Genomic DNA, 13,873 nt, shown 5'->3' with positions numbered 1-13,873 from the left:
ATATTGGAATGTGTCAAGTTATAACATGGTGAGGGTCAAAATATTCTAGTAATGAATGAGAATCGGGTTGAATGTGGCATCTTGCCCTAGCTCGATAGCATAATCTCGCCCAACTTTTTAGTTCGATGACAGGATTAGTACGCAGGCAGTCGTGAAAGAAATGGACAATTTTTGCAAATTGGTATTGCCCACATATTTCATAGTTCAATAACAACAACAACAAGTCTTGTCTCAACTAAATGGTGTCAGTTACATGAGTTCTTGTCTAACAATCAGTTCTCTTTGAAACCATACTAGAAATAAGGTTTAAGCTCAGCATATCATTTGTCACAACTTCTCTTAAGGTTATCTTAGGTATACCCCTAGTTCTTCTAATTTTTCCAGTTTAGATTTTATCATTTCTCTATACAAGGACATTTATAGGTCTTCGTCGAACGTGGTGTGCCAACTTAAACAACTTTCTCAAAACTTATCATTTATGGGAACAACTTTGAGACCAACTCTAATATAATAATTCTTTATCTTATCCTTCTTAGTTTTGCCATTCATCCATCTTAGCATCTTCATTTATGCTGCACTGATAACCCATAATATAAAAAAGATGATGGAAGCATGATGTCAGTATACATATCAAAAGTTAGTTAAATCTGCAATGGATTCGAGAGTCACTTAAGTCTTTAAAATGATCTAAATTCCAAAGGTCCTTTCAGGTCAAACTAGGGTATTCAAGGTTAAAACCAATATTTCAAAAACAAAACTTGATCGGTTGGTATTGTTGCAACCCTAAACTTAAAGAATCCGAACTCTTTACCTAGATAGATAGAAGCCAGTGCTTCCTTCTCACACATTACCACCATACGTTAGGAGGGATGTCCATCCTTGAATTCTAATATGAATAACTAGAGGTGGACACCCTCTTGATATGTGGTGAAGAAATGTGAAGAAAACACAGATCTCTATCCATCATGGTAGAAGATCCGGACTGAGAACTTAAGCATATATCTACTTTAATGGGCCAATTAAATAACACATACTTTATGGGAAATCAAGGTTATCCACTAATTAAACACCTTTGTCTTAAATCAGGGGTTAGGTGGGGACCTTTACAGAACCAGATTACAATTAATACAAACAGCCAGCATTGGTCTTTGCCCTATTTGAAATGGTATTAATTAGTTTTAAATTTTAGGTTACAATCTAGAAGTAAAGAGTAGAGGAACTTATTAATCATCAATTAGTAAACTTTAACTAGTTCCATTTGGCTTTTCTGTAGATCTAACTTGTCTTTTATGAAATAATCAAGTAACTAGTGAATCATCCTTTTACATTTTTACACCTTAGTAAAAGAAAAAAAAAATCCCAAATAAAGGGTTGAGATCACACTAAATCTCTAACTTGGAAAAAAGAAAAAAAAAAAAAACAAATAATCATGTTTAACTAATGTTTCTTGGTCTAAAAGCCATGTAATGGGGAGACATTTAGATTAATACTTGCTAAATACGGATTAATTATTAAGTTCTTTGAATCAAATGATTACACCTTCCTTTTTGAGGATTTAAGATCGTTGGATTAGTTTACTGGATCTTTTGTCCTTTCTTTATATGTTCTCTTACCTGTAATGCACTATGTATTTTTTTCTTATAGTATTACTACTATATTCACGTAATCAAATGTGCTATATGACCTTAGTAGATAAACATTTTGTGATCAATACTTTACTAATTAATTAATAATTTAATTATATTATTTGATATCTTATGTAGTACATGACAGTATAAAGGTTACACCAAACCCTAATCATAAGGCAAATCCACTTGGTAATCAACAAGATTCGAGGCAATTCTCACACCATTGCAGATCTCTTTTATATTGTTAATCTCAAACAATACCAATTTTTAAAATTATATAGAGTAATTTAATCTAAGGTCAGAGGTTTCAATAGAAAAGATACTTCAAAATTGGACTTTCATTGGACACATTAATCCAATTTATCACAATATTCACGTGACTAGATGTACTACATGACCTTGTATATGAGATACACATTTTATGATTAATTCTTTGCTAATTAGTTAATAATTCAATTATATTATTCAATATCTTATGTACCAGATGACAGTGTAAAGGTTACATCAAACCCTAATTATAAGGCAAATCCGTTTGCTATCATTAAGATTTGAGGCAATTTTCATGTCACTAGAGATCTCTTTGATATTGTTAATCTTGAATAATAATAATAAGTATTTAAAATTATATCTTAAAATTGTATAGAGTAAAATGCCGCGATAAAGCAGAGGCCTCTAAACACTGACATTCCCACCTTATCTTTAGAAAGAAAGAGACAACTCAAAGTTGGACTTCATTGGACAAATTAGTCTATTTTGTTACTGAATGCTGTTAAATCGTCATTAGTATTATTATTTTTTAAAATCCAAAATTACCCTTTTTCAATTGTATGAGATTATCTAAATATTTTTATTATATTAAAAATAATAGAAAAATAGAGATTAAAGTTCAATTGGAAATCGTGAAAAGTTATTGGAGAATAAGTCTGAGGAGAATGACAAATGAGGTATCCCCCACCCGCGGTTATATATAAGAGTATACATAATGGTCTTTATAGTTGTACCTCTAACAATGAAGACACATTCTTTTCAAAGATAAAGTGAGGGTGTCAACGTTTAAATGTCTCTATTTTGGAGTGTTAGATCCAGGGTGGAATTAGAATTTAACATCAAGAGGCCCAAATTGAATTCATGAAACTACACTTCAAGCTTCAAATCCTTCTTCAGTTCCTCAATCTTGGTAGTGACGCCTCGGTTTCAACGAATTTGTTCGATACCCTAGAAGCTAAATTACTCACAACAACCTTTCTATACATTATATTTACTTGTTAAAAATTTTCTCAAACTAGAGGGGTCAACTACTGATATTTTTCACATGTGGAGAGAGGCCAAAAGGATCGATCTCTCTAAGGAAATTTAAAAAATCGCTTTCCTCCCCCGAGTCGGAAAAAATAAATCACTGACTGGAGGGAACTTAATTACATATATATCCCCTAAATTTACAAACTATTACATTTATACCCTTTTGAATTTTTTGTATCACATATATTAATGGTTATTATTTTTTTATTTCTTTTTCTTTTGGATAAACTATATTAATGGTTACTCAATCTTTCGGTATATACCCTAGCTGATCTCCTTGCATGATATGGTTGGAAACTGCTTTTCTTAAAAGCCAATGACCTAATGCATTGTTTCACAAATTAGCCCTTTTATAAGAGGCCCACTTTGTCGTTTCATGGCCGTTTCAATGCCTTAACCGTATCTTATGATGACAATGTGTTGCAAGAAACCGAAATTGATTCACAACCCAACCAAAACCGGTTCAAACCAACTTATTGATATCAACCTTGATTCTCACTCCTTTAAATTTTTTTATAAGCTTGCTATTGGGACATTGCAACCTGGTTGGGTTGGTTCGGGATCAAGTTGGTTTGTTCGGCCGAACCGGTCATAACATTATGTAATTCAGATTCCTATCCCATCTATATATAATTATGGGTGCTTGAAAATGTAGCATGGGTCCAAAACATGATGAATGGATTTGGGGCTTTGCCCATCAATTCCCAAACAGGAGAGCATGGTTTACCATTTAGTATCTCACAGGCAAGGCAAGGCAGGTCTGGCCTGCTCACCTTTTAAAATGTTTAAAAGAAAAGGAGAGGTTGGAAGGGGGAGAAGGTGAGATATTGTCTGTGAAATCTAGAGCATATCGCAGGAGATCTTCTTCTCAAGAAACTCTCTAATTAACATAACTCAATCCTGAGAGATGTTATAAGCCCTAACATATCCCTGCTTCCTACTCCCTCCCTCCCATCCCTCCATGTCCACATAGATATCTTCCCATAATTATAAAGATGGGTGAGAGACCCAAACGCATGGATTTCATCCCCCCAAATCCAATCTCTCCTTTCCAACAAGGCGATGAGCTGTTCTTCCAAGCTTCATCTTCTCATCCAGACCTGCAACACATAAACCCACCACATGACATGCTTCTGATCACTGAGCCCCCTTTCAATCATCTTCATACAACAAGAGAAGAGGGATGGCAAAACCCAACAGTTCCCAACTCCATTGATGAAACCTGTAACGAGAAAATTAAGAAAAAAATTATGCACAGAGAGTTGGAGCGGCAAAGGAGGCAAGAAATGGCTAGTCTTTATGCTCAGCTTCGATCACTTCTCCCTTCAGAGTATATCAAGGTGGGATACGCTCAATATAAAGCTTCTCCTTTTATTATTTTCTTTGCTTCTTCAGGGATTTTGATCTGGGTTCCTTATAATTTAGCTGTTTACTAGGGGGTGTCGAACTCCTGGTTACAAAATCTTGCAGGGAAAGCGAGCTATTTCTGATCACATGAACGGTGCTACAAGTTACATAAAAGACCTGCGTGAGAGAATTCAACAACTTGGTGCTAAGAGAGATTGGCTAAGAACAATACCTAATTCAGGCGCTGCGGACGTCGAGGTCGCCGGCAATTCTCTGCCTGATTACCTTGTCACTGTCCAGCCTTGTTTGAATGGAGTGGAAGTTATTATTAGCTGTGGTTTGAGGAATGGTGAGTTTCTTCCATTGTCAAGGGTGCTGAGAGTTCTGGTCGATCATGGGTTTAGTGTAATTAGCTGCCTTTCTACTACAAGAAATGAGAGATCAATTCACACTATTCTTTCCGAGGTACTAACTATCAAATCAAGCCATCTTTTCTTTTCCTTTCTTTCAACTTTGACTGAATTTCCAAATTTAGGGTTTCTGTGTAGGGTACAAAATAATGTCACCAATGTGAATACAGGTCGGCGATCTCACAACTATAGATCTACCCAGCCTGCAGCAGATACTGACTGATTTGATTGCACCATGATCCTCGAATTAGTGTTCCATGAAACGACCTTGATCGACACCTGGCTCTTCCCCCCTCAATTTCTCTCATCTGGGAAGGTTTAACTTCTCCTTTTCTGCTTGGTTTTCTGAATTCCTACAGTGTTTTTCTCCTGTAGACATATGTGTATATATCACCACCACTCACACCTCGACATTTCAAAAGGTGAAAGTGTGTTTTGTAGTTTGTAGATCTCTTTGGATTTCTGTCAATGTTTCCCTATGTACGTAGCTTTCTTCTACTTGAATCTTTAGATAAGAATTGAAACCCACACAGTGGCTTGGATTCTTCCATACCCTAACCAGTTCTCTCTGAAGATGGTGGCCATATGGAAAATATTAATTGCATGCAGGAATATTAATATTCTTGTCATTAAATACTGGGAAAGGATTTTCAAGTTCATTACTTGAGTCTTCCATCCGCACAACTAGAACCTGCGCTTGTGATTTTTGGCACTAGTTTCTCATCCTTTCTCATACTCAAGCTAGCCGAGAAGACCTGCGGACATCAAATGTAAAGTTTTCTCAGGTCAGATGAAGCTGGTAAGTTAACTAATGATGGTTATAAAATACTAAACACCCAGTTATGTTCATTAGTCTATTGAATAATTTATTTCCCTCTTGGATTACGATGATCCATGAAAGGATTCTATATTTTCTAGCTAAGGAGGATTATTATTCTTATTGTTATTATTAACTAGTTTTTTTGATTTGTTCCAACTTCCCAATCTGATGAAAATCATATGTGCATAGAGTTCTTGTTTCTTCTTTATCATTGCAGATTTCAATTCCTCATGGTCATAGAAGAAACTACTTGTCTATAGCATCTCCATTATAGTGTCCCTGGCTCATATCTTCCCATATCTTCTCTACCTAACATTGCCTTTAAGGCCAGTCTTATTTTAATGGTAGGACAAATCAATAAGTATAGCTATCACACTGTCAGAAAGTGAAATAAAGTCCCATGTGAAGATTTGGTAGGTGTCAGATATATCTAGCAATGGTATATTATGGAGCAACCCATGATGCATGTATTTTTCCAGCCTCAGCATATAATCCAGACCTTGAATCTCTCCATAACCAGGAATCATTCCAACACTTGTAGGTTGCTAGCTTGAAAATTTTAGTACACTATTAAAGAAGCTTTAAAGACCAAGACACCACAGAGCTTTCTGGGATAAGGAGCTGGGTTTTAGAACTTAGGTTAAACTGAGTAACTTAGTTTAAGAGCTAATATTAGTGAAAGATATAGAAGTTACAAGCTAGGTAGAAAAGTTATTAAATTATAATAACTGCTAGGGTTCCTATTTAATGGAGATGATCCTGAATGAAGACTTGGGTTTCCTGTGGAAAAGGAGGTGAGGTGTCCTCCATGGAGCCAAAATTTTCCAATTTGTTGTTCTATTGCTCAGCTCCTTGGCCCTATTTTCTTTCCTCCCAACTCAACACTTGCCCTTTTGTTTGCATAGATATCTCAAGTCTAGATCTTCTCCACTCAGGTTGTTTGTGCACCCATATAGACACAGTCATAACATGCCTGAGTAAGGTAGGGACAATGTGAGTCTCATACTCATATGAGTGGAGACTTTAAATGTCCCCTCTCCGTATTAGTAGTAAAATACAATAAGTGATCTGAACTCCTCTCCAGTCAATACCAAGTTAACCGATATGTGATTTTTTGGATCAAATTAGAACTTTAATTAGTAGGTTCTAACTTAATTGCATAGTTTAAGATGTATTTGTGGGTTGGGAGTTAAGTTATGCATACAAATGTATCATCTCAAAGGATGAAGAAAATGTTACTAAGTGATTTACTCAGTTTCGGTCAGTGTGTTTATACACATTTGAGAACCTTTCAACAGAGACACATCAGTTGATTCATATATTGACAAAATCTGAGGACATTCCATCTTATTTCTTTGTTTAATCTATTGATTTGTTGCATGCAGTGGAACTTCATTCACATATTTTAAATCCTTGCCTGAGGGGAGAGTGATTCCAGCACAATAGGTATGAACTTGTAAATATCAACTAGACATGAAATTAGTTTAATCTTATGTACTAGTGAAGAGAGATTTTTGTCTTAGAGGGGGTGGCAAGAATATTCCTACTACTCTACTGGCAGCCAATGGAATAGAATATGATCAAAAGATACTTTGGAAAATGAAAAAGTTCATGAGGATATTTATTGACATAAAAAGAAATGAATTACCAATTTTATTGGCTAGAAATGGTGGTAGGAACTGCATGCACACTCCATAACAAAGCCATTTTTCCCAGCATCTTTCTACTCTACATCATTTTTCACCTTAAAAGACGCCTAGCTAGCTTGGCTTTTAAGAAAACTGGCTTGATTTCACGAAGTTCATGTAGCGCGTATGCATTCTCAGAATAGATTATCAATCTGAGACACATTATGAATTGAAGTAAGAAACTGGAGAAGATTTGAGTTTCAAAATGCATTCTAGACTTGGAACCTATTCTGAGAATGCATACCAAACATAGAGCAATTCTTAAGATGAATTCCAGTCCTGACCTCAGTGAGTCTAGGTGGAGTTCCATTATAAATATCCAACATACTCACACAAATAAAAACAGTGAAACGCTTTCACTTGCTCAGCCATTAAAAAAACAGAGGCTAGATTCGTTACCAAAGAATACTGACTCCAACCGAAATCTATACATTTGTCTCATACACTGTGAAGATGGTGAGCCTATAATTGGAGATTCCATCCTTATTTATACAAGAATTTCTATAAAAATGGAAATTTTCTTACGACTTGAAACCTCCTACTTTTGAGTGCGGTTTGAACTACTGATTTACATAATTGGAAGTAACCCGTTAGGTTTACAATGAAACTATGTAGAGCCAAGAGCATCATTATTCTCTAACAATGCGTTTGGTTTATTCCATCGATGATTGCATTGGTTTCGATTTCAAGTTCATGTAATTTACAGTCCATAGAATTGTAGTTCATTAAAGTTAACTGGTTGATTACCTTGATCCTATGAACTGATTCATCTTGAAAATTACAATGGTGATGTAGATCAAGGTTTTCTTTTTTCAGGGTCAACTTGGAGAAACCCATGGATTCATCTTTGATCCATGAGATGTAAGTAGTTCCAATTTTTAGGCAAAATTCATAACTCCATAGGATTCTTGATTTTGATCAACCACTTAACAAAAGTAAAACCGGCACCATTTATTGAGAGGTTATAGGTTTGAGTCTTCCTATAGTATATGTAATAGTCTCCATCCCCATTATAAATAACTACCAATTCCACAAAAAAAATGGTGAATGTAAGAATCCACCAATCATGTCCTTCAAGTCACACATTGCTTTCTACCATTGTTTGAACAAAGTTTTACCACAACATTTCTCTAATTTGGAACTGATATGAAATTGATCCAATATAGAATCATGAATAGTGTTGGCATGATCAATAATATACAAATTTATATACTTTTTTTTTAATATTTGCATAAGAATTAATTAAAAATAAAATAGCAAGCACAAAAATGAGTACTTACCCCTAGTAGAGACTAGTAGTACGACTTAATTCAACGTTCGTTCATGTACAATTGTGTTGTACAACAGTCTGTAAACAGCCAACCATCACATTGTACTATTGGATCAAGAAATGATGACAAAAAAAAAAACAGAAGATGATTTCATCAAGTGCAGTAACCCTAAAAAGCATACTGGGTTATTGAGCCCGGGAAGCTGAGCCAAAATTTATTAACAATAAATGACTAGAACCGATCTGGGAGAACTAGCTCCGTACATGTATATCATAATTAGAGAACTTTGAACAATCTGAGAGACAAAGGTAAAATAATACCAAAATTGAGAGAGCTTTAATACGAAAAATCAGATACAAATGATCGATTCACATTTAAGGGTCAAGAAAAAAATCACAATACAAACTGAGTGAAGAAACACAAACAAGAATAACATCTACGCCTTGAATTAACCATATCAAAGGCCCCCAAAGAACTCCCATGAATCAATTCCTAACCGATTACAATTCATGAAAGACCGAATAAAACAAGATGTAAGACCACTCAAATATGTCAAGAATTAAATCTAAGCCTCTAAATACAATCTGAAATTATCTCAGAGATGATTTGAAACAATACAATGTTGGCCGAAGCTTGCAACATTAACAAACAACAAGTAATTATACACAATTATTAACAATTAACAACAAGAACATACCAACTAATCAAAACAGATAATGACAGATATAATAGATCTCATAATCAAGGCATAAATTATCAGAACATATCAATTTCATGCAAACATATGCTAGCCGAACTTGATTAACAAAAAATAGTTAACCTAATTAGCAAATTATTAGCAAAATTAATCAAGTAACATGCCAATAATCATCACAGAGATCCTAAATCACAAATTGGACAAATAGAAGCAAAAGAAAACCCAAATCCTTGCCAGAACCGAATTGAGTTCCATAAAAAAATTGAACAAAACACGAACAATAATTCCATAAAAAAAGATAAAGAATCAAATAGGATAGTTTTATCCCATAATTGCAGGGATACTAATCAAAGAAATCCTAAACAATCATCAAGGACCGAAGCAGGGAAACGAAGGAATTGAAGCTCTGATGCCATTATTAGGCCATTACGATTTGATCTTTATGTGTAATTAGAAGAAAACCACACATAATAGGTGAGATATTTGATGACGGAATTTAGTTTCGCTATTTACATCTCCGGGACTAAAGAGAGAGTCCAATTGCAATATGAAAGGTTTGAAATCTTACAGACTTTTAGAGAAAATATGACAATAGAGAGAGCTAATCTGCAACGAGCACTCTGACGTTATCCATGCCTGAAACCACATCATGATCACCGGAGAAGATCACCTCTAACAACATCGGCAATGGCGACGTAAGACCTCCGATTGCGTGAGAGAGGAGAGAGAACAGAGCCCAAAAACCAGAAAACCCAAAATGACTTGACACGTTTAAAACTGAACCACAAAACAAATATACACACAGCTAGAACCAGTTGGTTCAGGACCGGTTCAAGATTAACCCTCTACAAAGATATTATATGAACATATTGATGCACATCAAATGGTATATTGCTGAACTATTCAAAACCAACAAGAACACCCAAAGTTCAAAAGTCTATTACTACTGGAAGATAGCATATAGTAGCATTGAACTCATGGGAAGATAATATTACAATGCAAACAATCTTACTACTTCATTTAAGTCCATGAAGGTGGTATATATATATATATATTCATCTATGGTGATTTATTTTGTAACGGATGGAAGGGCATTGATAAACACAGACAATCTAAGATCTGAGGAAGCACCAGATGAATTTAAATTACTGCGGCAATCATGATTCCTACAAGTAGTATATTATTCAATGTTCTTCCCAATAGCCAATGTCAATCAACAATCATACAGAAAATATCAAATTAAAGAGTTTTGGGTAGGGGGATCATTGAAATTCTCCAAGTCATGTTTGGTTTTAGTTCTTGATGAATCATCAACAACAGTATATTCTCCTTCAAAGCTCCAGTTGATGAATCCTGAATTTTGTAAGATTATAAGTAGCAGAGCTAAGATTAAATAGCCCATAATTAAAAGGAAACTACTGCTCCGTTTCAGTCCCAGAAAACACTAATGAAGGAAGAATAAGGAAAGTGAAAAACCAGCAACATATGATAGTAATAGTCTAACTAATGGAAATAAAGTAAAACATTCTCTGTGATCTCCAGAACTGACATTAAACCACCCTATTAGTTTTTGGGAGAAATTAGTTCAAGAAAACATCATTTAAGAGTTGATGATGATGATGTTGTTTGGTTTGTTTTGTTAGGATATATTATCCATACATTCTTTTTTTTGTGTGCAAATAATCCATATATCGATTTATTATACTTTTCTTATTTCTATCTCTCTCAAAGCTTCTAGCAAATTTATGTAGCCAATCTTTATTAGTTAAGACTATGGTTGTTGTAATGTATTCTTAATCATCAATCATATATTTGGAGGGGGGGTGGAAGATCCATCTTCAAATTCTAATAACAAAAATTAGAGGTGGACCTCTTTTTAATGTATAATGAAGAAATATGATGGGAGCACAGACCTACTTTAATGAACCAATTAAGTTGCACATATTTTATGTATCCTCAAGGTAGAGGTTTGTGCTCCCTTCACACCTCTCTACCATATATTAAGAGGGCTGGGTTTGGGGGGATCCACTTTTGAATCCTGTAAGAGGTGGTCCCCATCTTAATGTATATAAGAATGTGGCTTGATGTGTTCTTGATTTTGAGCAAGAATCATAGGTATGGCATGGTGGAATCTGATCATACCCCCTTGGCGATTTCATTATACCCTGCCAACAAATGTTTCATGAGATTTTCCTATAAGATTAAATGGGAAGACCACCCTTAATTTCCTTGACCAAAGATGAAGAGATATGATGAGAACACAGACCTCAACCCATCAAAATAGAGAATCTAAACTCAAAACTTAAGCATATATCTGTTTTAATAAACCAATTAAATAGCACATATTTTATGGGTAATCAATGTTATCTACCAATTTAACACCTTTTATCTTAATTAGGAATTTGTTGGGTGCGTGGAAGAAGGGGTGTGGTTTGGTTTGGTGAGCGTCTTTACAAAACGAGATTACAATCAATACAAACAGGCCACAAAGGGTCTTTGCCCTATAAATTGTATTAATTAATTTTAAATTTTAGGTTACTGGTTAGTAGTTACTACTGAAGAAGGAAAGAATAAAGGCACTCACTAATCCTCAATAAGTAAACTTTAAGTACTTCCATTTGACTTTTCCGTAGAGCCTGTCTTTTAATGAAGTAATTGTATAATTAGTGACTCATCCAAAGGCCTTTGCCCTATAAATTGTATTAATTAATTTTAAAATTTTAGGTTACTGCTGAACATGGGAAGAATAAAGCAAACTTTAAGAACTTCCATTTGACTTTTCTGTGGAACCTATCCTTTATGAAGTAATTGTATAATTAGTGACTCATCCTTCTCATCTTTACATATTAGTAAGAATAAGTTCCAAATAGAGGGTTGAGATTACCCTAAATCTTGAATTTACCAAGAAGAAATTCTATCATGAACTTCGAGGGGTGGGTCAGATGGTAAAATATCAAAGCTTCCAAATAGGAGGTCAGAGTTCGAATCACCTCGGGACCAGGGACGAAGTCCCACCTATATTAATTATATAAAAGCTCATTGAGGATGTAGTCGTGGTGCACACAAATTGTCATGGGTGAACCTCATATTCAAAAAAGAAGAAGCTTATGTTAATACAGGGTTGTTCTAGTAGTAAGATCGACACCTCTTAATGAAAAGGTCATAGGCTCTACTCTCACCAAATCATATGTATTATTTTTGTCCCCTATATAATATACAAAGCATCTTTATACCAAAAAGAAAAAAGAAAAAGAAACTTTATCATGCTTTAACTAATGTTCCTTAAACTAAAAGCCATGTAAAGGGGAGGCATTTAGATTAATACTCATGATAAATATGGATTAATCAAATGATTACACGTTCCATTTCTTTTTGAGGATTTAGGATCGTTGGATTAGTTTAGTAGATCTTCTGTCCTCTTTTACATATTCTCCTACCTGTTATCCACTATGTATTCTTCTTATAGTATTATATATATATATATATATATTTTTTTTTTTTTTTGTGTGAAAATATCACTATATGTCTTTATTCATATATTCACAGTACAAAGTTTACACCAAACCCTAATTATAAGGCAAATCCACTTAGTAATCAATAAGATTTGAAGCAATTCCCATGCCACGTACTAGAGATCTCCTTGATATTGTTAATCTCGAATAATAATGATAATTTTTAAAATTTGTATTTTAATATTAAATAAAATAAGTTGTTCGAACAATCTAAATCAGAGACCTTTAAACATTGACATCACCACCTTATCTTTGGAAAGCAAAGATATTTGAACTTTCATTGGCCAATACAATAATTCAATTTATATATATTAAATGTTGTTATACACTTATACCATCATTACTATTTTTAAAAATTTCAAAATTACCCAATAAATTATATAAGATTATCTAAGAAATGGTGAATTTTTTTTTGAGAATAAATTTAATGGAGAAAGGTAGATGAGTTATTTTCATCATGTTGTTATATATAAGAATTATAATAATATTTGTAACAATATATTAGGGGTGTCAGCGTTTAAGGATATTATCTCTAGCTTTTGGAGTATGGAAGCAAGTTGGTCAATTACATATGTACCCCCTATGTTACATACTATGACATTTATATCCCTGCTTTGAATTTATCATAATGGTTACTTAATCCTCAGGTTTTGGGTTAATTATAATAATGTAATTAAGGCCCTAACAGACAGGTCTCCTTGCAACTCCAGGTATTATAAAATCTGGTGTATATCCCATCAGGCAGGGCCTCCGGATCCAGATCATCTTGATATGCTTGGAAAGTGCTTTTCTTAATTAAAGCCAATGATCCAATGCATTTTCTCACGCAATTGTCCTTTTATAAGGGGCCCACTTTGTCGGTTCATGGCATGGCCATCTCAATGCCTTATATTTTATGATGAGAATGTGTTGCAACAAACCCAAATTGACTCACAACCCAACCAAAACCCGGTTCAAACCAACATATGTATTCATATCCATTTGGGGTAAAATTTATTGTGTTTAAAAAAAAAAAAAAAAAAACCTATATTTGGGGTAGAACAGTTTCTCAGCCTAGATGGTGTGTCGACCTCAGGGAGCACAAAAACTTGTCCATATGATTCAAGTTCAACTATATAAACTCCCAACCACCACATTGAATGGTAATACTGATATACTCTTATTTTACCCTCTGGCTATTCTACTTGGGTAATTAAAAGCC

At 34.3% G+C, this 13,873-nt stretch overlaps 1 protein-coding gene across 1 annotated transcript; it reads left to right on the top strand.

The window, feature by feature from the left end:
* Positions 1-3,773: 3,773 nt before the first annotated feature.
* LOC149030233 (transcription factor bHLH118-like) lies at positions 3,774-5,203 on the top strand. Its single transcript, XM_089152577.1, has 3 exons — positions 3,774-4,267; positions 4,353-4,739; positions 4,855-5,203. Exons 1-3 carry the CDS (start codon positions 3,923-3,925, stop codon positions 4,921-4,923), a joined length of 801 nt encoding a protein of 266 aa, XP_089008703.1. The 5' UTR covers positions 3,774-3,922; the 3' UTR covers positions 4,924-5,203.
* The last annotated feature ends 8,670 nt before the right edge of the window (positions 5,204-13,873 follow it).

Source organism: Hakea prostrata, chromosome 1 (assembly GCF_041222555.1).
Source record: "Hakea prostrata isolate BN-2017 chromosome 1, UWA_Hpros_2, whole genome shotgun sequence".
Classification (NCBI taxonomy): Eukaryota; Viridiplantae; Streptophyta; class Magnoliopsida; order Proteales; family Proteaceae; genus Hakea; species Hakea prostrata.
The sequence above is the reverse complement of the archived record's forward strand: the minus strand, read 5'-3'. Positions and strand labels throughout refer to the sequence as shown.

What these genes read in the sequence shown, in the direction of transcription:
- LOC149030233 (XM_089152577.1), top strand. Translation starts at nt 3,923, where the DNA reads ATGGGTGAGAGACCCAAACGCATGGATTTCATCCCCCCAAATCCAATC. An exon ending in TCCCTTCAGAGTATATCAAG is followed by an intron (nt 4,268 to 4,352) that starts GTGGGATACGCT and finishes CTTATAATTTAG; the next exon opens with CTGTTTACTAGGGGGTGTCG. An exon ending in TTCACACTATTCTTTCCGAG is followed by an intron (nt 4,740 to 4,854) that starts GTACTAACTATC and finishes ATGTGAATACAG; the next exon opens with GTCGGCGATCTCACAACTAT.